The 24,331-nt window shown below is 37.6% G+C and overlaps 3 protein-coding genes across 3 annotated transcripts; 2 read left to right on the forward strand and 1 right to left on the reverse strand.

Moving 5' to 3' along the window:
* Positions 1 to 308: 308 nt before the first annotated feature.
* On the forward strand, positions 309 to 3,376 carry LOC120723214. Its single transcript, XM_040014559.1, has 2 exons — positions 309 to 2,568; positions 2,833 to 3,376. Exons 1-2 carry the CDS (start codon positions 424 to 426, stop codon positions 3,280 to 3,282), a joined length of 2,595 nt encoding a protein of 864 aa, XP_039870493.1. The 5' UTR covers positions 309 to 423; the 3' UTR covers positions 3,283 to 3,376.
* Positions 3,377 to 5,516: 2,140 nt separating this feature from the next.
* Positions 5,517 to 7,898, forward strand: LOC120723221 (serine protease 27). Its single transcript, XM_040014568.1, has 7 exons — positions 5,517 to 5,605; positions 5,761 to 5,781; positions 5,976 to 6,138; positions 6,408 to 6,676; positions 6,765 to 6,910; positions 6,988 to 7,230; positions 7,326 to 7,898. The coding sequence occupies exons 1-6, from the start codon at positions 5,551 to 5,553 to the stop codon at positions 7,216 to 7,218; spliced, it is 885 nt and encodes a 294-aa protein (XP_039870502.1). The 5' UTR covers positions 5,517 to 5,550; the 3' UTR covers positions 7,219 to 7,230; positions 7,326 to 7,898.
* On the reverse strand, positions 5,557 to 24,331 carry LOC120723202 (receptor-type tyrosine-protein phosphatase H-like). Its single transcript, XM_040014549.1, has 21 exons — positions 23,746 to 24,331; positions 22,717 to 23,086; positions 22,359 to 22,604; positions 21,525 to 21,770; positions 20,693 to 20,938; positions 19,850 to 20,101; positions 18,392 to 18,664; positions 17,618 to 17,875; positions 17,194 to 17,424; positions 16,277 to 16,534; positions 16,017 to 16,110; positions 15,886 to 15,939; positions 15,599 to 15,680; positions 15,359 to 15,449; positions 15,171 to 15,247; positions 14,858 to 14,992; positions 14,579 to 14,701; positions 14,221 to 14,381; positions 11,388 to 11,523; positions 9,484 to 9,642; positions 5,557 to 6,134 (listed from the first exon to the last, which is right to left on the reverse strand). Exons 1-21 carry the CDS (start codon positions 23,806 to 23,808, stop codon positions 6,096 to 6,098), a joined length of 3,594 nt encoding a protein of 1,197 aa, XP_039870483.1. The 5' UTR covers positions 23,809 to 24,331; the 3' UTR covers positions 5,557 to 6,095.

Here is a 24,331-nt window from a genome sequence, read left to right on the forward strand (position 1 = left end):
GAAGTACATGAAGTCATTACTAGCTAACGTTAAAGGAATGGTTGATAGGCCAAATTTTCAGTTTTCAGTTGAATGGTCTGGCCTGCAGGCAGGGCAGTTCAGCACCTCGACTCGTCTTCTGAAAAGGTATGCCTTTGTAATTAGTGCAGTTTGTGGTTAAACATTGTCTTGCTAAAATATGCAAGGCCTTTTTAAAAAAAATATGCCATCTGGATGGGAGCATATGTGTATATACTTTTTGTCATGATATGAGTGAAGTTGTTGTTTAAGGTGCAGTTCATGTGGAAGCCACCGGAGGGTGGTGTGGAGATAATAAAAAAGTGATGGCTAAAACCCAAGATGGTGTCATGTCTGCTCCCTGAAGTAATATCGTAACATGGTGTCAGAAGTGAACTGATAAGGCTATAGAAGAGTGTCGCACACATGGAAGGGCTTAAGCCGCCAGCTGGACTTGATTTGCTGCAAGGGAACCTCTCGGAAAATTGGAGACGGTTTCGGCAACGGTTCGAGCTGTATCTCGCGGCTACAGGAGGTGCTAGCAAGCCACCCAAGGTACAATCTTCACTATTTCTTCACGTTGCTGGAGAGGAAGCGGTTGAAGTGTACAATACCTTCACGTTTGCGGAAAATGGTGATGAGCATAAGCTGATGAAAATAATGGAGAAATTTGAGGAATACTGTAACCCAAAGAAGAACATAACCTATGAAAGGTACAAGTTTTTCACGTGTGTGCAAGGGGATATGCCAATTAGCCAGTACATCACAGAGTTAAAACTAAGGGCCAAGTCATGTGAATTTGGACAACTGCAAGAATCCCTCATCAGAGATCGCGTAGTGTGTGGAATTACATCGGATGCAATGAGAGAAAGGCTGTTAAGAGAAGATGATATTACTCTCGAAAAAGTAGTTCAGCTTTGCATTGCAGCTGAGACCACAAAAGCTCAAATCAAGCAAATGCATGAGGAGGATCACAATGCTCAAGTCTCTGCACATGAAAGTAAAGACGTAGATGCAGTGAGACATAAGCAGACATGCAAAAAAGACAGACAAAGTAAGATGAAACTGAACGACAAAGACCAAGCAAGCACGTTTAATTGCAAACGATGTGGAACTAAGCATGCATTACGCCAATGCCCTGCTTATGGCAAACAGTGCAAGAACTGCGGGAAAATGAATCACTTTGCCAGAATGTGTAGATCGAGAAAAGTGCACACTGTCGCCGATGAAGCTACGGATCAGCAGGCAAGTCTGTTCATTGGAGCTGTAAATGCAAAAACACAGACACGAACAGATGAATGGACTGTAGAAATAAAAGTTGGCCACAAACCTGTGAAATTCAAACTTGATACTGGTGCACAAGCCAATGTGGTTCCCTACAGTCTACTACAAAGAATAGGAAATAAGCAAATGCTTAGACCCACAAATGTCAGGTTGTCAACATACACCGGAGACAAAATAGCAGTTAAAGGAAAGTGCACTTGGGCAGTGAAATACAAAAAGAAAAGTTTTGCTTTGGAGTTCATTGTCGTAAAATCAGAAACCAAGCCAATTCTGGGAATTCAAACATGTGAAGAAATGGGACTCATCAAGAGAGTGATGGCACTGAATAAAAGTGATGAAATGGACATCTTCAAAGAATTTGCTGATGTGTTTGAGGGGATAGGTTGCCTTGAGGGAGAACACACCATTCAAATTAATGATAGTGTGGTACCAAAAGTTCATCCACCGAGAAAAATCCCTGTCACTTTGAGAGAAAAACTCAAAGTAGAACTGGACACAATGGAAAAAATGGAGGTGATTACAAAAATTGAAGAGCCTACCCAGTGGGTAAATCCAATCGTCATTGTGGAAAAGGCTACTGGACGACTGAGAGTCTGCCTAGATCCACGTGATCTCAATACAGCAGTCATGAGAGAGCACTACCAGTTGCCAACAGTTGAAGAGATAACGAGCCGACTGGCAAAGGCCAAATACTTCACTGTGCTGGACGCAAGCTCAGGATTTTGGCAACTTAAATTGGATGAAGCCAGCTCTCGTCTCTGTACATTCAACACACCTTTTGGTCGTTACAGATTCCTTCGCCTTCCTTTTGGAATTAATTCAGCTCCAGAAGTATTCCACAGGACGGTGAGGCAGCTGTTTGAGGGGATTGATGGCGTCGAGACATACATAGACGACCTTTTGATCTGGGGAGAGACTAAAGTACAGCATGACGACAGACTGAGGCAAGTGCTGGAGAGAGCAAGAGCAAAAAATTTTAAGCTGAACAAGGACAAATGCAAGGTAGGCCTGGAGGAAATTAAATACCTTGGCCACATCTTCTCGGCAGATGGTTTGAAACCAGATCAGAGCAAGATAGAGGCAGTAAAGAAAATGCCTACACCAGAGTGCAAAAAAGATGTGGAGCGATTTCTGGGTATGGTGACATACCTAGCAAAGTTCATTCCAAACATGTCACAACACACAGAGCCATTACGCGGCCTTACCAGAGATGATGTTGCATGGCAGTGGGAAGGTGAGCATCAGCACGCATTCAACAAATTGAAAACAATTCTTACTGAAGCTCCTGTGCTTAGATACTATGATGTACAGCTTCCAGTAACACTATCTGTCGATGCTTCTAAAAGTGGACTCGGTGCTGTCTTACTACAAGATGGCAAGCCAGTTGCTTATGCATCACGCTCATTAACAGAGACTGAACAGCGTTATGCACAAATAGAAAAGGAGATGTTGGCAATTGTGTTTGGTGCAGAGCGTTTCCATCAGTATGTGTATGGCAGAGAAGTGAACGTGGAGTCAGATCACAAACCACTAGAAGTGATAATGAAAAAGCCGTTGAGCAGTGCTCCAGCAAGAATACAGAGACTCCTAATGAGACTGCAAAAATATCAGGTACAAGTACAGTACAAGCCAGGAAGTGAAATGTACATCGCAGACACATTATCCAGAGCATATTTGCCAGTGACCAGCTCATCTGATAATGAGATAGAAGACCAGGTGCACATGGTAATTTCCAACTTACCTGTGACAAGTGCAAAACTAAAGGAATTCAGAAAGGAAACAAGGAATGATATGACACTGACTAAACTTACAGAGACAGTTCTGAATGGATGGCCAGAAACAAGAAAACCAAGCTGCAACAGAAATCCAAGCGTATTGGAATTACAGGGAACAAATTTCAGTAGTGGATGGAGTTCTGTTCAAAGGAGAGCAGCTTATTGTTCCTTCAGCACTGAGAGCAGAAATGCTAAAGCGCATTCACGAGGGTCACTTGGGTATTGAAAGCTGCCGACGCAGAGCGAGAGAAGTACTCTTTTGGCCTGGAATGTCACAGAGTATCACAGAGATGGTGAACTGCTGGGATGTGTGCAGTACTCATCAGAAACGTCTGAACAAAGAACCACTACATCCACATATTGTTCCTGAAAGACCCTGGCAGAAGATAGGTGTGGACCTATTTACCTTTGACCAGCAGGAATATCTCCTCTTAGTGGATTACTATTCCAAGTTCATTGAGGTTGTCAGAATGTGTCAGAATGCTGTCAGAATGTGGCAACAGGGTGTATGGAATCCAGCTCAGGTGACAGGTTTATCTGAACATCCAAGATCTTATGTTGTTCAGATGCCTGATGGACAGACATATAGAAGGAACAGAAAGTTTCTAAGGCAGTCAAGGGACAATCAAAACGTGACACAGCAAAATGAGTGTGATAAAACACAGGGACAAAGTGAGATGGACATGCAAAGTAAAAATGTCACTCCCACAGAGTTTCCAAGTTCCCCACCCAAAACTGTGTGTGGACGTATTGTTTCCAAGCCCAGAAGGCTTATTGAGGAATAAAATGAACATTATGTTTTGAGTACATGCTTTGACTTAAAAAAAAAATGGGAAGAAAAAATGTGTTCACAAGAGAGAAATGTGAGTATGCAAAGAGGCATTTTTTTCTCCCTTTCTTTTTTCCACTGGTCATGGGCCTTGAGTGGTGTTGTGAGTTACTTTGTTGTTTGCCCCTGTTGTTGAAAAAAAAAAAAAAGGGGGGGATGTCATGATATGAGTGAAGTTGTTGTTTAAGGTGCAGTTCATGTGGAAGCCACCGGAGGGTGGTGTGGAGATAATAAAAAAGTGATGGCTAAAACCCAAGATGGTGTCATGTCTGCTCCCTGAAGTAATATTGTAACACTTTTCAGCATTAATTGTGTTTTTTCCAGATGTGAAAGTCACCAGTTCCATTAAACTGAGTGCTGACAACAAACCAGCAATTGAGAAACTTTTTTTTTCTTTTTTATGGTAGATTTCTTTAGTTTAAGACCTTCATTCTGGGCCTGTGGTACATTTAGAGCTCCAGATTTACCTTAATAATGTCTCTTTGCGTTTCTACATTCAGTTTCTGATCAGTCTTAACAGGTTTTAATTAGTTGAAGAACATTCCTATAACACAATGCTTTCACTGTTATGCTGACTTGTATTGAGCAGCTGATTATTGATGCCACACTCATCATGGTAGAACTGAGACCAAACATCTGACCACTGCCATAAATCTAAGATATGCTGGAGTGTTGCACTGAGATTGTTTACAGGATTTCTGAAGCTTAGTTGGAATGATCACCAGGTTCTTTGCTACTTCGAGAAGCTTATCAGATTACTTTCGTTGGCCATTGTGGCCATTCTTTATAGCCTTAGCAGATCTGTTGGTTGATATTGTGAATGTCTCAGAGCTCTGCAGAAAGTTGCTTCAGTCTCATGGTGCATTTGGCTTGGTTATCTTACAAAATATTTTAACATGGTTATAGCTGTATAAATCTTTGATTTCAGGCAGTTTAGAATATCAGAGGTGACTTTTTAAAAAAGTATTTTATAAACATCTATAGATATTGTGTTTCTGTTTTGTAACCATGAAGTATGGAATGATTCATGACGAGGCAAAAAATTAACAGCAACAATTTTAGTGTTAGGGTGTAAAGGGAATTAGTCATAATGTTTTCTGAATGTGATGTAAATAGTTGTCACATCATGACAACATGATACTGGATAGTCATTAAAACACATGACAAAACCAGTAAATATTTTGTCACTGAAATATCATTTTATGTCGATATAGTAAACTGACTGACTTGTACAGAATTTCACCACAATCTCGGCAGATGACGCTGACTCAGTCTTTGGATATTTTACATATTTAATCTCCTTATTTGGTTCACAATCCACAGGGAGGTTTTTCGATGACTTTGAGAAGAACATTAATGTGGAAAGAAATACAGAACTGTAAAAAGGGCAGAAGTCTGTAACGAAAACTACTGCCAATATTCATGTTTATTACAAATATGACATATAAAAAAAATTATATATTTTTTTTAAATTGCACTGTGGTCTTTAAATCTTTGTCCCAGAAATTAAAGGTAGAAGGAAATGCTTCAGTTTTCTGGCTGTGGGGTGTGCACATGGGCAGGGCAAACATAGTGGCAGGTGACACTCTGCTTATATATTTGCCACTCACTGCTAGCTGGGTGACAAGTACAAAAAGAGGGACACACAAGAACTGAATTTACACAATGGCGTTGAGGCAGTGGACTCATTTATTTGCTTTGGTGAGCCTCCTGGCAGCAGGTAAGTCAGGCTTATGCCAACATGTGCATGCAACATAAATGTTTTGAATTAAAATATAAATGCAAATATATATTTTAACTTAAAACCTTTTAAAATAGAATCTCAAAATTGTCTCCTCTCATGAACAACACTGATCCTGTTGTGTTTCTTTCCAGAATCAAATGCTCAGCCTGATGGTAGGTAAAACAACAGTTTATCTGATTAAAAAACCAAATCCTTAATTAAAATTTATTATTTTTTAATATTAATTATGTATTTTAAAATAAAAAAAATAACAGGGATCCAGATAAAAACAGAAAAAAATGTTTTCCGTGTTCCTACAATGATTTATGTTGCTTCTGAAGTTTGATCCTGCCGATCTTTGTTTCAGTATGTGGCACTGCTCCACTCAACGGCAAGATAGTGGGAGGTGAAGATGCTCCACCTGGATACTGGCCGTGGCAGGTCAGCGTGCAGATATTTGGTAAACATTTTTGTGGCGGTTCCCTCATCAACAAAGAGTGGGTGATGTCTGCTGCTCACTGCTTCTCTGGGTGAGTAACACAAACATCTGTTTAATCTTTATACCTAAACTGATCCAGCTAGAACAGGACTTTGACTAACATTTGTCTAAAAGGCAAATACCAGATTGGGAATTCTAAAAATTATGTAATTCCTGAAACATTTCATGAACATAAATGTTGAAAAACTGACCCAAGCTTTCTTACTCTTCCAGCTCAAATGCAGCATAATGACAAATGTTTACAGTACATTTTTTTGTCAAAACTTCTATATTTTCTTTTTCTTTTTTTTTTAACTTTAGTTCAAGTCCCTCTGGGTTGAAGGTTTCTCTTGGTCTTCAGAGCCTGCAGGGTGCAAATCCAAATAAGGTGTCCAGAAATGTTGCCAAAATCGTTTTGCACCCAAACTATGACAGTATGACCAACAACAATGACATCGCTCTGCTCAGACTCTCCTCACCAGTCAGATTCACTGACTACATCAGACCTGTGTGCCTGGCAGCGAGTGGCAGTGTGTTCAACAATGGCACTGATAGCTGGGTGACTGGCTGGGGTGCAGTCAAGGAGGGAGGTGAGGCTGTTGTTGGTGTTTCAGTGTTCATGTGTTCTGTGGTTCATTGGTTTGTGTGTAAACGGCTCCTCGTCTTGCATCCCATCAGTGGCCTTACCCTTCCCTCAAACGCTGCAAGAAGTGGAGGTACCAGTTGTGGGAAACAGACAGTGTAACTGCCTGAATGGAGTGGGCACAGTCACAGACAACATGATATGTGCTGGTGTTCTGGCAGGAGGCAAAGACTCATGCCAGGTAGGCTTCCTCATCTCATTTGGTTACATAATCAGGTGTTTCAAAGATTCTCAGATGTGTCCTCTTTATCTCTACAGGGAGACTCAGGAGGTCCAATGGTGAGTAAACAGGGCTCTGTTTGGGTCCAGTCTGGAATTGTAAGTTTTGGTTTTGGTTGTGCTCGGCCCAATCTGCCAGGAGTCTACTCCAGAGTGTCCCGTTACCAGTCCTGGATCAAGTCCCGCATTCGCTCTAATAGGCCAGGATTTGTGCAGTTCATCTCCAGCGGGCTGGATCCTGACAGCAGCTACACCTGTCCTGGTCTCTAACAAGACTCTTAAGTGAGTCTGAATATGAATGGAAAAAAAAAATATATATATAGCTTTCAGACTGTGTTTGAATCTCACTGATTATGAATCCTGTTTTACATCCACAGGGACATAAGAGCAGAGTCTTCATGGTTACAAGTTGCTGTCGTAACAATCACTGGACGTAAACTGAGCCATGCAGATGTTGACATCTTTACCAAAACCTGAAGATTTGGGTCATTCTTTCAGGAGATTGTTAGTGAAACATCATCTCCTGCAGCACTTTTGACAAGATTTCACCAGATTACTGAGTTTCCTTATTGCTGTCTTTTGTTGTCCTCGTTATCTCCATGTTCCTGTTGTTATGGTTTGTTGTTGTTGGAGGTTGAATTAGTTTGTTATTACAAATGACCAACAGATGCTAACAATCTTCATTAGCACCCATTTATATTTATTTAATGTACTAATGATGCTCAGATCAAAATGAAGAAACTAATTCATATAACCTGATTATTTTGTAATATTTTGGTATGTTTCTGTGAACTAATTATATATAAATATGTCTGTTCTGTGCATTCTGATGCTGTTGTCTAAATATAAATGGTATGATTATGTAAATTTAAGAACTAAATTTAAATGCAATTCTAATTACATATAGAATATAATAAACATTCATTAAGCAGAAAAATGATTTTGTTTTTGACATCATTCAAAAGTAAATATTATATATATTATTTATTTGTGAACAATAAATAATATCATAAGTGCGTAAGTGCATCATAAGTGACAGTTTTAACAAATCACGGGTGCTTTTTTCACAAGCTAAATCATTTTGAGCATATATATTTAATTTCACACAAAGGTATATTAAAACATACAATGTCCGTGAAAATATAAACAGAAAATTTTAAATTTAGATGTGCAGTCATGAGCATATTCTTGATAAGCTATTTTAAATTTCATTCTATAATACATCACAATCACAATCTCTTCATCACTCCATCTTCTCGGGTAGTTACATTAAACCTTCAGTCTATTTCATTTAAGGATCCAAATTATAAGAATAATACATCAGATATCAATTCCTGATGACTTCTATTGTGACTCCTTAAAGAAAAATGTGTCTGCTTGTTATATTTTGCCTTCAGGTACCTGTGTGATCTAAGCAGATAATTAACAATTGCATTTTTCTGCTCAGACAGACACTAAAAAACTATCCACATCCCTAAATGCACCGAGTTTCTGCCATGTGATTGGCTGATTAGATATTTGCATTAACAAGCAGCTGAAGTGGTGTACCTGTGAAGTGCATGGTCAGTGTATGTCACAGTCCGGCTACAGACTCATTTTTTCTCAGTTGCAATGTATATACTAAACTGCAATTAACATCTCACGATACACTACAGATACTCCTGCAGTGCAGTCATGTTTTAGAGTCACTGTGGTAATTGTGCTTTTAATGCTTTTAATTACCCCTCTAATAATCACCCTCTACATCAGCCCATATACAACATTCACAAATTACGTGAGAACGCAAATGGACTGAGGGAAACAGAGGCTTAAATACACAGTACAACGACGAGGAAACAGAAAATACATGCGGAACAAAGTTGAGACAAATTAGACATGACGACACCAGGGAACCAAAACTAAACACACTGAACATGGAACACAAGACCTTCACAATAGAACAGGAAATGAATGAATGACTGACACATGAGTTTGACAGAGGAGTGGAGGAAAGGCAGACGAAAGGGAGCAAGGGAACATGAGGGAGAGAGAGGAGACATGATGGGCTCAGGAAACATAGAATGGAAAAGAAGGAGGGAGACAAGACGCAACGGCTCATACAAACACATAAACACAGACACAGAGAGAGAGAGGCAAAGACACAAGGGGAAACCTAACAACCCAAGAACTAAACAGGGAGTATAAAGAAATTCAAAACAGAATAACTAAGACTATAAATGAACCTGAACATAAACCATAATACAAAATATCACTAGAATAGAAGAAACTCAACATGATGGGTTAAAAGGACCCAGAACCATGACATTTTTAACATTCCCAAGTCATCAGAGGGCTATTTTCTCACACAAAAACAACAATTATAATATCACACATTTAGAAGAGATGTAAACAAAATAAGATCTGAAGTTTGCAATGCAATAGTTAAGATGTAATAGTTTGCATTATTAAGTTTAAAACCAAAATATTGCTCATAGACAAATAGTTTTTCATCAGGTGATTAAAAGATTAGGTGCAGGGTTAATACTAGGCATTTACATTGTGCTGACGGAGCTCTTGGAGTGCAGTGGCATTGACGTATATGCTGTCTGGCGTCTCGTATATGTTCTCACATATATCCTCATAAATGTTCTCTTCGTTCGTGTCTTTTGGTTGCAGACTGTCCATAATGCACTGGTGCAGGAAAATGTACTGGGACTGAAAAGGAAATACCAGAAGTTTTTGGTTATTTGAAATGCAGAACTACTGCCTGTAAAGATCATAATATATTATGATCTTTACAGGCAGTAGTTCTGCCCTAACCCCTAACCCTAACCTTAAAATATTCTGCAGTAGATCAAAAACGAAACATTAAGTCATTAATCAACATCTGAACATTACCTGATGCTGCTGAAGTGAAGCAGAGATTTTATTAGAGACACAGCTAAGCGTTTTGCAATTTTGGATAATTTTAAAAAGTTTAAATTTGTTCAGTAGCCTATTGAACAGCAGAAATGAGTCTTTCTTTTCGGAAGCAAGTAAAAGGGAAAAAAAGCAGCGGCCGACAGCGCTGTAAACAACGGTAGACTTGTGCATAATAAGCAAGCGAATAATGCAGAAAAAAGATTTTTAGATGGGAAACTGTTCTTGGAGAGAGACAGCGAGCTCTGCATGAAGTGTGATTTTATCGTGGTGGGAGCAAAACAGCAAAACTAATTCATGACGATGTTTACGTGAAGCGAAATGTGAAGCGTAGTTTGGATCTTCATTTGCTGCTGGTTCAGTCAATATTGTTTGGAGAGAGATAAAAACCTGCAGCTTCTGAATCTAGCGCAAAAAGGGCGTAAATACAAAGCGCGGATCCGCCGACGGAGGGGAATCAGTGAGCTGTCGGCTTTCAGCCCCGACCCTGCCCGTGCCGTCGGGTGAGAGATCTCACTGCTTCTGATCCGTCGGCGGGTCCGCGCTTTGTGTTTGTGTCTTTGTGCAGAATCCGTGTACCTGCTTTCATTTACTGTTTTAGCTGTTTGGTGATTGTTGAAATTTTGTGAGGTTTAACCTGAGATTCTGGCATTTCGGGAAAAATATAATTAGTATTAAAAATCGATTCAGGGTTTTAATGAATTGATTTTACGTTATCCAAGCCCACCTCTACAGCAAAACACTTGATTGAAATGTTATTATAGTCCTGTTTTTGACATTCTGGACAGTATTTGTCTTTGTGTCTATGTCTACATCTTTTTAAGTAAGAGAGCTAAAAAAAAATTTTTTTCATAAAACAAAGCTTGTTGGACCTTTTTGTTTATTAAAAAATTGGAATGCTTTATTTTTGAAACTGTGCTGCAATGTTGAAAGAAAGCTATAAAATCCCAGGCAAGGAAAGTCGCCTTCATGTTTTTCTGTGTTTTTTCCTCAGTTACTTTAACACAAAGGCATCTGCTGTGATGCTTACACTTTTGATAAATTCTCGCAAGTGTCAACTTTCTTTTTATAGATATAAAAATATGTACTGATACGTGATCAGAATTATAATATTTCTGACTGAGGCAAAATTTCCCAGATTCAAATCGAATCGAACCGTGGATCGAATCAATTCGGGACCATGTGAATCGGAATCAAATCGCCCTATTTTCCTGTAACATGTACAATGAACAAACTGGGCATTAAAGATTTTTTAAAAATATTTTAAGGAGTCATCTGCTGGTTAATGTGTACAAAGTTTGAAAACAGAAATTGAACAATAGAAAAAAATCTTTCAAACTCATATTTTAAGATGAAAGGATGGACAATAAGGACCTCAATTTAAAACAAACAAACAAACAAAACAAAAAAAAACAACTGCATATCTTATGATGACTAAAATGCTGTCTGTGTGTTGTTTCACCAGCTGTGACTATAAAGAAATACATGATTAGCTAATTAAGGAAGTGGTGGCTCAATCAGAAGCAGTTTAACACAGTTACCTCCGTCTGCACCATGTATGGTCGGCTCAGTCTCATCTTGTGTACGAAGGCATTGATGCCGACTGCTTGTTCTTTCTCCAGCTGCTGAAGCAGCACATCCAGGGAAATGATAGTGCCAGTTCTCCCGACTCCAGTACTAAGAGCGTCATAATAAGATAGCAAAAGGTTTTTAAGGTCACATAGAAAGCTCTCATCACTGTGTCTGTGCCAAAGTTATTATAGTTAACAAAACTAAACTAGAACCTATAACTAGATGTGAAAACAATGTGGAAAACAATACTGTACACAACAACAACAAGCTTCAATAAAATTATAGAGGAAATGTCTTTAATTATAGTCTTTGTCCCTTTGGTCAAATTTGTCATCACAGCCTGCTCAGTAAGGCTTTAGTGCATGTGTTTGCAATTTGTAATGTAATATCTGCTCAATGCTTTTAAAAATATACCCCTGACAAATACCCTAAATGTTATAATTATTAAAAAAAAACCCACACAAACTAATGAAAGCTTAAATAAAACGGAACATTTCAAAAGAGTAAAAACCAAAGTGAAACTAGTAAATGCAAAATGAAACTAAAGTGAGCTGAAAACAAGACATCAAGACAGAAAGAAAAATGGATTAGAAAACACAAAACCTGAACGACACTGTTAGTCACAAAAGACACACTTACACTTTTAATCACAGACAGGAGTGTTTGGGAATGTGATACCAACCCTTCACCTGCTCCTAATACGCTGCCTCGAAACATCACATTATATTTTTACAGTATCAGTCAGACACTGTCCATGCTGTGTCTCTATAAAGTCTCACATATAGTAGAGTTTATATGTGAGTACGTAGTAATTTATAATGTTGTGGTTAGTTGAATGCCTCCTCTGCAGATCCCAGAAGAGGTCTGACTGTAACACAGCATGTTGTATTCTACAAAGTCACTGGAGCACAATTGTGTCGTTGGTGGTATTTATATTTATGAGAATGATCCCAATTTGTTTCAGTGAGATTTCATAATCTTACAGGATTGAAGGCCACAGAAGGACAGAAGTAAATATAAGGATTAACTAGTTGCTCCTAACTGAAGATCTTTAAGCTCAGCACTTATACAAAAAATGACCTTTAATAAATTATGATTTAATATTAGTAAATTCTTTATGCTGACCAAATTTATGGTCTCCAGCTTTTATGTCACTTCTTCTTAATCTAATGTGAATGAGACTAAAGAAAGCGTGCCTGGCAAAACAAAAAGCCCAAAACACCTGGATTTAACCAAGCAAATAGTCTATAGCTTTCCCATTCATACTTACTGCAGTAATCAGTAATAATGTTTAATAATTTTGGCAACCAATAGCTTATTTAACCCTAACCCTGAAGTAGCATCTTATTTATTAAGCAGTTATTTAGGAAGACATATCCTGTAGTAATGAAAAATATGTTAGTCCATTTCAGAAAGGTCAAATTACTGGCCTCCATCAAGGAAAGAAATATAATTGCTGAAACTCCTAAAATGGGTTAAGACATTTCTAAAGCATTAAAAAAAAATTATAATATATTAAAATATAAAAATTAATATTAAAATCTGGAGAGAAAGTAATGAGCCATCATCTTTTGAGAGTAAATATGGTTGCAAAATATTCTTGAATGATTGTGATTTGAGCTCAGTTAAATTTAATTTGAGCTCAGTTTGGTGAAACCAAATCATAAAAAACAAAACAAAATACAAAACTATTTGACTTGCTTTCACCACTCAGTTCAAAAAACAGCAGCCGTGTGTGTGTGTGTGTGTGTGTGTGTGTGTGTTTGCACGTGTGTATGTGTGTGTCTGTGGGGTCATTAGTGATAATTCAATAGGACAGGCACCATCAAGGTTGAAAACTATAAATATGTTTTAGAGCAACACTTTCAGATAAATATCCCAGAGGTCCTGCAAGTGGCCCTTTTACCTTCTTTTACTTTACTTTTATTACTTTTAATAGGCCATTTTGAGGATCTCTTGGAACTTAGGACTGTTAGGTTGAAATTGTTAAATGTTGTCATTGTGTTACTTAAATTTGTACGCCTTGCCTTAAATTGTATGATCAAAGACGTTCTTCTGTTTCTGTTCCCATCCCCAGCCTGTTGAATGGTGAGGGAGGTAATTAGCTGTAGTGTTTAACTGTAGAGACATCCTATGTGAAAATTCTCTGTCCTTATTTAGTGAGTATGTTTTACTTCCTGCCATTTATGTCCTCACCTGTATATGGTAAACCACACACACACACACACACACACACACACACACACACACACACACACACACACACACACACACACACACACATATACACAGGCTTGTATATGCACACACACACATGCACACACACACAGTGCCTTAGTTTTATGACGCACCACAGGGTGGTTTTACAATGGGTGTTTGTGAAACTGTGGGTGCTGGTTCTTTGGAGTCGTTTGCTATAGCATGTGAAAACCGGTTGAGCTGTTCTGCCTTGCATTCTTCATGGGTGATAAGTCTGAACTAGCGGGCCTGCTGAAGCGCAGACTCAACAAGGACCATTCACTTTTATAGTTTAGCTACTCAGTTCTCTTAGATGTTTATAGGCTCTTAAAAGAAGAGGGGCGATGTCCCAACTTTATTGACTTGTGTTGCTGCCATCAAATTTAAAATGAGCTGATATTTATTGTTGGAATTTGGGTTGTAAGTGATGTGAGTTTACCTAAGTTTGTTGACAAGATCATCTAAAGTAAAGGCGGTCCAGTATTAGAGTGTGTGACTTTAGCTGGGTGGATATTGTATAAAAGCAACCCTGCACCCATGTAAAAGGAAACACTTATTTCATACCTGGAGTGAACCACAGTTGGTGCTTTGCCCCCTTCTCTCTCTATGTGCTGTCTCACCAGTCCTCTGAACTGGATCAGGACCTCTGTGCACTCTGGGACTCCATGATCAGGCCAGGCAGTAAAGTGGAAATGTTTAACTGTCCGTTCTTCTGAGGTTTTTCTCTGTGAGGAACATTCATATACAGTTACTTTAGGCCTATGTCTTGATATACAGCATAATATTTTAGGTATCAATCAACCATTATTCTTTTAAAAGCAACATTAACAGCTAAAGCCTTCAATGTTTTCTATTCATGTTTTCTAGCCTTACTTATTACCATCTACACACACACTCAGAAGATATAAGTAAGTTTTTATACGTCTTTTAGGTTGAATTCTCTCAGCGTCCAGTTGGTCTCCTGTTGCTCAGATCTCATGGTGACCAACAGCTCTCCATAAAGGCATGACTTGCTGTCTGCAGGCCAGTATTGTTCACACTTGGTCTAGAAAAATGAATAAAAAGCAACAAAATACACGTACAAAATGTATTTTAATCATAGATCTTGATCTGTTCTTTGTGAAGTAACATGTTTCCTCCTGACAACAACTTCCTTGAAAGACTATCAATAAAACATTTAAAGATTTTCCTGAAGACTTACCCGCCCTCCTTCAATGCAGTTGGTTACCATAAGGATCCTCTTAACTCTTTGTTCCCAAATCATTCTCCAGAAATCATTAACAGTAGAGGGCAGAGGGCCCTGAGTGGCAATGTACTCTCTGTTACTGCTGTAGCCCTGAAAAGCAGTGGACAAAGTTAATATGTAGACTAATTTAGCTTGTATATCTTCTGCTCGTTATAGAAATGAAAAAAGAAAGCTCATGAAATCGCACAAAGGTGCTTGTTTATATGCTCTCTGTATGGTGTAGTTATAAAGAGATCTTCACTGAACTTTATCTTAATGTAACACCTACTGGCATGTAATTGGCATTGATATAGTCTGAAATTCCATCAGGATCTGATGTAGTTAGCTTCACACGACACCAGTCGTCTAATATGAGAAAACAGGTGATTTAACTCCAGTGCACCTCCAGTAGACCTGACATAGACTGCTAGACTGAGCTCACAACAGCACGGTTCAACAGTCAGAGGAGAGACTCACATGGCAAGACGTTATTGAAACGATTCTTCGCTTTGTTTTCAGGTAGAATAGCAGTCTTTCGTGTCTGGTCTGTTCCAACAGGAGCGAGGCACTGCATGAACGCAGCAGATAACAAAGCATGAAACTGAGATACTGGCCATCGTAAAATGAATAAAATGGTAAGAAATAAAACAGTAAAGACACAAAAACAGGAACACACAGAAGCAGAAGAGGAAAAAAAATCTTGATCTTTTTATGCACCTCATATTCCTCGCTGAAGCCTCTGTTCTCGTCCAAACTCAGCTGATGGAAGTGGTCCGGAAACTTTGCAGCAGGAATAGATCTAAAAATAAATAAATAAATACATAAATAAATAAAACATAAAAAAAGTCGAATTAATCTTAGCTTTGTTTTGACCTAATGAAATAATACAGATTATACAATAGTACTTGCCATTAATGATCGTCTCTCAAACGTATTCATTAATTTTGCCTTAATTAATGTTTTTTCTTCATTGTGGGTAATTGTCATTGTAAAAAAACACTTACTTGCTCTGTGTGTTTGGTACTTTGGATCCACCAATGAATGAAGACTTCTTTCTGCTGCAGGATCAAAACATTAAATTTGATAAATGTCTTGATTTAATTTACTTTATTCTTGTCAGTGAATTGAGACCCACCTAATAATATCTGGTCTTTTGAGGAAAATTAAGACAACCAGAGCGACCAGGAGACCAAAAAGAAGCACACCAAATACGGACCCTGCAATAACTCCTAAAGGGAGCAAAAGCATAGTTAAAATGCAACAAAGTTGAAAAGTTTAGAGCTTTATTTTACACTTGAGTGAAATGAAACAAATTGTAATCAAGTCAAAGTTGAAAATACTGTATACTGTTATGATTACAAGCAGTAACATGGTAATATAGTTACTTTTACTCACCCCTTGGATCAGTTTGGCAGTAAAACACATGCGGTTCAGAACTCCTCACCCCAGACAGTGAAGTTACAGACACCTTATATTTATTGGCAGGTTGGAATCCATCGATTATGATCTCAGTTTCAGGACTAGCTACTGTGTGAGTCTTTCCAGCCACATTCACCTCCGCATTGGTCCACTCGCCCTCTGGAACTGTCCATTTAATAAGAACAGAGTATCCAGCTGCCCAGTACTCACAGTGAGCATTTAGATTAGGAGGAACTGAGTAAAACAAGAAAAAGGTTTTACAATCACAACTAAAGCAGAAAATATATGACTTACAGTAAGTATAATTAAACTTTTTATACTATAAAACAGAGTGTATAAAAACTGCCTGTAATTTTAAAATTAGTTTTCAACTAGAAAGATTATTTGCCTTATGTTGAATTCAAAGCAGTCCTCTTATTTTAAACATTTTATAATTTTGGGGATTTTCATATAAAAACTAGAAATAAAGACCTCAACATTGACACATTAGATATTGAAAGAAATACTAATTTTCTGCTTAAAGCTTTTTAATTTCTTGAGCTAATTTATCAGAACGAATTGGTCAGTTAATAATAAAATGATACCTGGATGAAGCTCATATATTAATACTGAATCAATGAATATAACTGTGTTAACCTGCGGCATGTAGATGGTGAATAAAAGGTGTTTTGTTGCAATAACCTTTTTCAAGACTAAAAAAATTGAATGCAAGGGAAAAAACTAAAAATTAAAAACTAAATTAAATCAATTCACAGATAATCTTTCTGTAACCAATATGACTGAATGCTTTAAGATCTCAAAAACTACTTTATAGATTAAAAATAAGCTAGTGCTTCAAATGGTTTCTGTTGTAAACGCAAACATTTGTTGTTTTAAGTCAGATTTGTACTCACGAATTGTTAATTTGTGTTCACACTGCAGGAAAACTCTGGAAGACTTTTCATAGACAAGAGAGATATTATAGGTGGCACCAGGGTAAAGTCCAGTAAACGACACAATTTCACGTCCATCACTGACATGAACGTTAGATCCATTATGGGCGGTTGCGTTCGAAAACAAGCCTTCAATCTTTGCTTTGATTGATGAGTTGGTAACTTTCCAGTCTGCACTGGCACAGTCGATGGCTGAAATGGATGAGAAAATAGTTATACGCAAGAACCTGATTCTTTTTTTTATTTTTTTTTTATGGTTGTTTATACAACTCATTGAAAAGAAGACCACCTGAAGTGCTTCAAACTGCAGGCTCTTTGTAATTTTTCTCATGGGACAAAATTTCATTCTGATACTGAAAAAGTTATAAAAGTTGTTTTTTTTTACCTGTCACTGTTAAATTCGTACAAGGAGTGCTCCTAAGTCCAGCAAACACTGTGGTTAAGCTGAAATCATACTGTGTTCCAGGCTGAAGAGATGTCACTACTTTTCTGATAGTATCTGAGGACCTGTCTGACACACCATCTGACACACTACCATTGATTTGAAGCTCGTATTGCCAGGCTTTATTCATGTCCTCCCACTCTAGAGTTATGCTGTTAGCAAATCGTTCAGTCACACTGACCCAAGGCACCACTGGTGGAACTGAAAAAACAAAAACAAAACTCAGAAGTGGAATTTGTTCAGCTTTTTCTTTTAGAGTGAAATAGCTACATGTTACTGTGGAACATACAGGAGTATAGAGCTAGTTCAGTTATCACAAGCTTTTACATACTTAAGTCTGAGTAGGTGTGTGAGCTAAATGGCTCAGCATCAATGTGTTTCCAATCAGGTGATCAGATCAGTCAAAATTCAATAAAAAAAAAATAACAATATATACTAATAATATGATAATTATATAGTTATTATATAAAATATTATAATTAAGCATGCTGCTTGCTAAGAGGACACCATTCATGTTTGTTGCTCTATTACAAGCACAAGCCTATCATAAGGGTTAGATACACACTTCCTTCTGCTCTGAGATAGTGGAGCCTGGATGGATAAATGGCACTGCAGGCCAGAAGGAAAATATAGAAATTTGACTTGGACTTATATTGTCCATTTAAATATATTGTATCACAAGGAAAACAAACAGTTAAAAAAACACTAATTACATACCTGTCGGTGCACTAAAGTTGTATCCAGAGCTGCTGACGTTCTCAAACACAGTAAAGAGGGTAAAACTGTAGTTTGTCCCAGAAGTCAGAGAAGAGACCACACATGTAACTGATGCACCTGATGTCGTGCATCCGTCCATGTCATTCTTGCCAATAACAATACTACCGCTGTCATATTCTAGGATGTATGTTAGTATGTCATTAACCTTCTCCCACATCAGAGTTATACTGCTCTCATTTTGTGTCACAGTCACATTCTGGACATTTTTTGGAGCTGAAAGAGGACAAAGAATGATTTCAGAAGCATAAAAAGATGTTACTTTTTGTTAATTCCTTTCAAGGCACTCATAGTGACAAAGCAACACACATATGTTAATAAATAAATGAAGCTCTGGTCTCATTTAGTCTGATTCAAATGCAGTTGCTGTGAATTATAAGGAGCTAAAGATGAAATAAAGACAATTTTACAAATTCTGATTCACAAATGACATCCTTAAGTAACCATTTTGGTTTCCTAAGTTTTAGTAAGTATAAAAATTCGATTTCAAGTTTTAATGTCTCCTGTCTAATGTTGTAAATGTATATCAGACAAAAAATACCTCACCAAGTCCCTCTCAAGGATTATGACTGTTTTAGATGTTTTTAATCTGATAACCTTCACGAGGTTAACTGTAAGCATTCTAGCATTATAGGTAGAGGTGGTATTTGACATATTCAGTGTTACAATGTTTATGTTATGAGGATCTATTATATAAGCATGGTCCAAAAAAAATTGAAAAAGCATTGCAAACGTTTATTTCCAAATCATATAACATCCATCCATTCTCTTCCACCTATCCTTTTCAGGGTCGCGGGGGGCTGTAGCCTATTGCAGCTGTCAAATTATATAGCATCCCCACATAAATAGATATTTTCTACAGAGACAGAATTTTCATTCAGTTCATTCATTGCATTATCACAGTCAAAAATATTAAACATTACCCATCTATGGTTAAAAAAACCAAATACAGGAGTTTGTGAGAGGATTTCCATAAGTAAAACATCCAGTAACAAACAAGTCTTCATGATCACCCACCTGTCACAGCAGTAAAAGAGTATCCAGTGCTGCTGGCTCCCTCAAACACAGTGATGAGAGTGAAGTTGTACTTTGTCATAGCAGTCAGAGGAGACACCTCATATATAATGGGTCCCTCTTGAGAAGCACTGATATTCTTCTTCATGTCAGTGCTGTTATTATACTGTAGGATGTATTCTGGGATGTTTTTAACCTTTTCCCACTGCAGTGTTATGCTAGTTTCATTTTGATGCACCACAGTCACATTATTAACACTTTGTGGTGGTAAAGATAACAGAGGAAAGTGGCTTTGACAAAAAAAATCTCTCCATCAGCTAAAGTTTCAAGTACAAATGAGGCGTCCATCTGGGCTTATTTATCTATAATACAGAAAATATGTCTTACCACCATCAGTGACTGCGATGCAGTTTACTCCACTGCTTCTGACATTTCCAAACACAGTGAAGAGAGTGAAATTGTATCTGGTTCCACTGGTCAAATCTGACACTCTGTATTCTTTTTCAGAATTACTAATGTTGATCTCTCTCCCATTAAACGCAAGAATGTAATTGTCGATGTTGGGGACTGTTTTCCACCCCAGAGTTATGCTGGTCTCATCTTGTCCATTTTTCTTAAAGTCGTCAGCATTACGAGGAGCTAGAATAGAAAAACGTACAAACAAGAAACTGTAACAACATTTTCTGTCAGAAACAGAAACATGGAGCGAGGCTTCAGTTTCAGTATTTTTATCTGTCCTTTTGAAAAATATTAGGTGAGCTACACTCTTGTATTTCTGAGAAACCTTAAACATCATTATAGAGCTCTGCCCTTGTTCATGTTGTAGAGGAGCATCAACTGTGGAACATTTTAAAGGACTATGACTGTTTTAGATGTTTTTAATCTGTTAACCTCCACCAGGTTAGCAGTAAGCAGTCTAGGATTATAGGTCGGGTTAGTATTTGACATATTCAAATTGGAAAATTTGACAAATGTTTATGTTATTATTCTGTAGGATGTATTCTGGGATGTTTTTAACCTTGTTCCACTCCAGTGGTATACTCATCTCATTTTGATGCACCACAGTCACATTATTAACACTTTGTGGAGCTAAAGATAACAGAGGAAAGTGGCTTTGATTAAAAACACACACACAAAAAAAACAACAACTCTCCATCAGCTAAAGTTTCAAGTACTAATGAGCCGGTCCATCCTGGCTTATCTATCTATGTTAGAGAAAATATATCTTACCAGTGACTGCGATGCAGTTTACTCCACTGCTTCTGACATTTCCAAACACAGTGAAGAGAGTGAAAGTGTATCTGGTTCCACTGGTCAAGTCTGACACTCTGTATTCTTTTTCAGAATTACTAATATTGATCTCTCTTTCATTAAACGCAAGAATATAAATGTCGATGTTGGGGACTGTTTTCCACCCCAGAGTTATGCTGGTCTCATCTTGTCCATTTTTCTTAAAGTCGTCAGCATTACGAGGAGCTAGAATAGAAAAACGCAAAAAGAAGAAACTGTAACAACATTTTCTGGCAGAAACAGAAAGATGGAACGAGCCATTCAGTTTCAGTATTTTTATCAGTCATTTTCCAAAATATTAGGTGAGCCACATGCTTCTATTTCTGAGAAACCTTAAACATCATCATAAAGCTTTGTCCTGGTTCATATTGTAGAGGAGCATCAACTGTGGAACATTTTAAACAACTGTGTTTAACAACTGTTTTAGATGTTTTTAATCTGTTAACCTCCAACAGGTTAGCAGTAAGCAGTCTAGGATTATAGGTCGGGTTAGTATTTAACATATTCAAATTGGAAAATTTAACAAATGTTTATGTTATGGTACTGTAGGATGCTTTAACCTTGTTCCACTCCAGTGTTATACTCATCTCATTTTGAGGCACTGCAGTCACATTATTAACACTTTGTGGTGTTAAAGATAACAGAGGAAAGTGGCTTTGATTAAAAAAAAAACACACAAATAAACAACAACTCTCCATCAGCTAAAGTTTCAAGTACTAATGAGCCGGTCCATCCTGGTTTATCTAGCTATGTTAGAGAAAATATATCTTACCAGTGACTGCGATGCAGATTACTCCACTGCTTCTGACATTTCCAAACACAGTGAAGAGAGTGAAAGTGTATCTGGTTCCACTGGTCAAATCTGACACTCTGTATTCTTTTTCAGAATTACTAATGTTGATCTCTCTTTCATTAAACGCAAGAATATAATTGTCGATGTTGGGGACTGTTTTCCACTCCAGAGTTATGCTGGTCTCATCTTGTCCATTTTTCTTAAAGTCGTCAGCATTACGAGGAGCTAGAATAGAAAAACGTACAAACAAGAAACTGTAACAACATTTTCTGTCAGAAACAGAAACATGGAGCGAGGCTTCAGTTTCAGTATTTTTATCTGTCATTTTCCAAAATATTAGGTGAGCTACACTCTTCTATTTCTGAGAAACCTTAAACATCATTATAGAGCTCTGCCCTTGTTCATGTTGTAGAGGAGCATCAACTGTGGAACATTTTAAAGGACTATGACTGTTTTAGATGTTTTTAATCTGTTAACCTCCACCAGGTTAGCAGTAAGAAGTCTAGGATTATAGGTCGGGTTAGTATTTGACATATTCAAATTGGAAAATTTAACAAATGTTTATGTTATTATTCTGTAGGATGTATTCTGGGATGTTTTTAACCTTGTTCCACTCCAGTGGTATACTCATCTCATTTTGATGCACCACAGTCACATTATTAACACTTTGTAGAGCTAAAGATAACACAGGAAAGTGGCTTTGATTTAAAAACACACAAAAAAACCAACAACTCTCCATCAGCTAAAGTTTCAAGTACTAATGAGCCGGTCCATCCTGGTTTATCTATCTATGTTAGAGAAAATATATCTTACCAGTGACTGCGATGCAGTTTACTCCACTGCTTCTGACATTTCCAAACACAGTGAAGAGAGTGAAAGTGTATCTGGTTCCACTGGTCAAATCTGACACTCTGTATTCTTTTTCAGAATTACTAATGTTGATCTCTCTTTCATTAAACACAAGAATATAAATGTCGATGTTGGGGACTGTTTTCCACTCCAGAGTTATGCTGGTCTCATCTTGTCCATTTTTCTTGAATTCTTCAGCGTTACGAGGAGCTAGAATAAAAAAAACACAAACAAAGAAGAAACTGTAACAATGTTCCCATCAAAATCTTGCATTTTGTGTATGTTTTAATTAGACTGAATGTTTTGTTCAGTGCTCACTAACCTGTCACAGCACTGAATCTGTATCCACTGCTGCTGAGTCCATCAGACGTGGTGACGAGAGTGAATGTGTAGTTTGTCCCAGCATTCAGAGAAGTGACCACATGTACTATGGGTCCTCCTTCAGCTTTATTAATACCTTCTGTTATATCACCATATTGCAGGATGTATGTTGGGATGTTGTTAACCTTGTTCCACGTCAGAGTTATACTGTTCTCATTTTGTGTCACATTCACTTTGTCAACATTATCTGGAGTGGAACTTTCTTTTTTTTGAGCCAGAGAAGTGGATTTTCGTGTTGTAGTTGTCAGCAGATTGGTTGTTAGTCTTGTGGTTGTTTCTGTTTTTGCTGTTGTAGTGGAGTCAGTTGTACCCTAAAAGCAGAAAAAGAGTGAAAACTGAAGAATCTAAAATTTGTGAAAACAAATTGCCATTGAATACCCAGTTAACCTGAGGCTTGGCAATCTCACAGAGCGATGTTTGCTGCTTTTAGTTTTACATTATATCATGAACAACAGCAACATCTAAAACATAAAAATCACAGAGCAGGCAAAAAATGTATTAAGTGTTTGCTTTCACTGAAAACACAAATCGTATTTATTATTATATTGTATATTACAGCTGCAGTTACTTAATCAGTGTTCTATAAAATATCTGATTAAATCATTAAGACTGTATCATGTAAGTGTTTAAGATATTGTTGAATTTAGTTTTAACATTATTTCTTCCTTCATGCTCTTTTTGTTCTCAGAGGAAACAGATCGGTGTCGCAAAGAAGGAATAAATTCATGTTTCAAAATCTGGAAAAGTCCAGAATTTTCATGCCGTTTAACAAGATTTTGTTGTTCCTGTATTTCTGTACAAACCAGTATTTCACAAAACATAACTATAGTGTTTCAAATACATAATGAAGCATGTCATGCATTTAGGCTTCACTGTGGTTTTGACTGCACTGCTTCCTTTTGTCGAGGGTAACCTACACTGAGCTTCGCTATCTGATCACCATCAAAGTGAAAGGTAAAAAAAAACTTACCCAGAGTAGACTCAGGAAGACACAGAGCAACAAGTGGTCTGAGATAAGAGATAAAAGCTTCATCGTCTTCAGGACTCCTAACTGGCACACATACTTTGAACTTGTTCAATTCCTTTGTTTTCCCAGGATAACCTTGTAGCTGCTATTTTCAGCACCTCTGCTGGTATGTTGACAAAAACCACACTTAAGCTTGGCAAAGAATTTCTCTGACCTGCACTATGATAACTTTAATTCAAAGTTGTTGACTTTTAATTCTTAGCTACATCCTCCTCTCGTAACCTCTGGTCCCTTTTCATATTGGCAAGTGACTAAGTAAATAACTGCTTCTCCTTTCTGGCCTTGTACAACTACAGAGACCTTTGTAACACCTGTTACTTCCTTATTAACGGTCATGCTGTGCTGCTTGTCAAAGGTACGTCAATCAAGAGCATTTGCCTCTCTTACATGTTTATTGGAGGTAATTGCTGCATATCAGCTGCTATTTATCTGTTCATGCTTGTGGCCGCTTGTGTGCCTTTATTATGGGCAAATAAAAGATGAGACGTTTTTGTTTATGATCACAGGTAAAGTTGTGAACTGCTACTTT

This window comes from Simochromis diagramma, unplaced genomic scaffold (assembly GCF_900408965.1).
Source record: "Simochromis diagramma unplaced genomic scaffold, fSimDia1.1 OVJJ01000186.1, whole genome shotgun sequence".
Lineage (NCBI taxonomy): Eukaryota > Metazoa > Chordata > Actinopteri > Cichliformes > Cichlidae > Simochromis > Simochromis diagramma.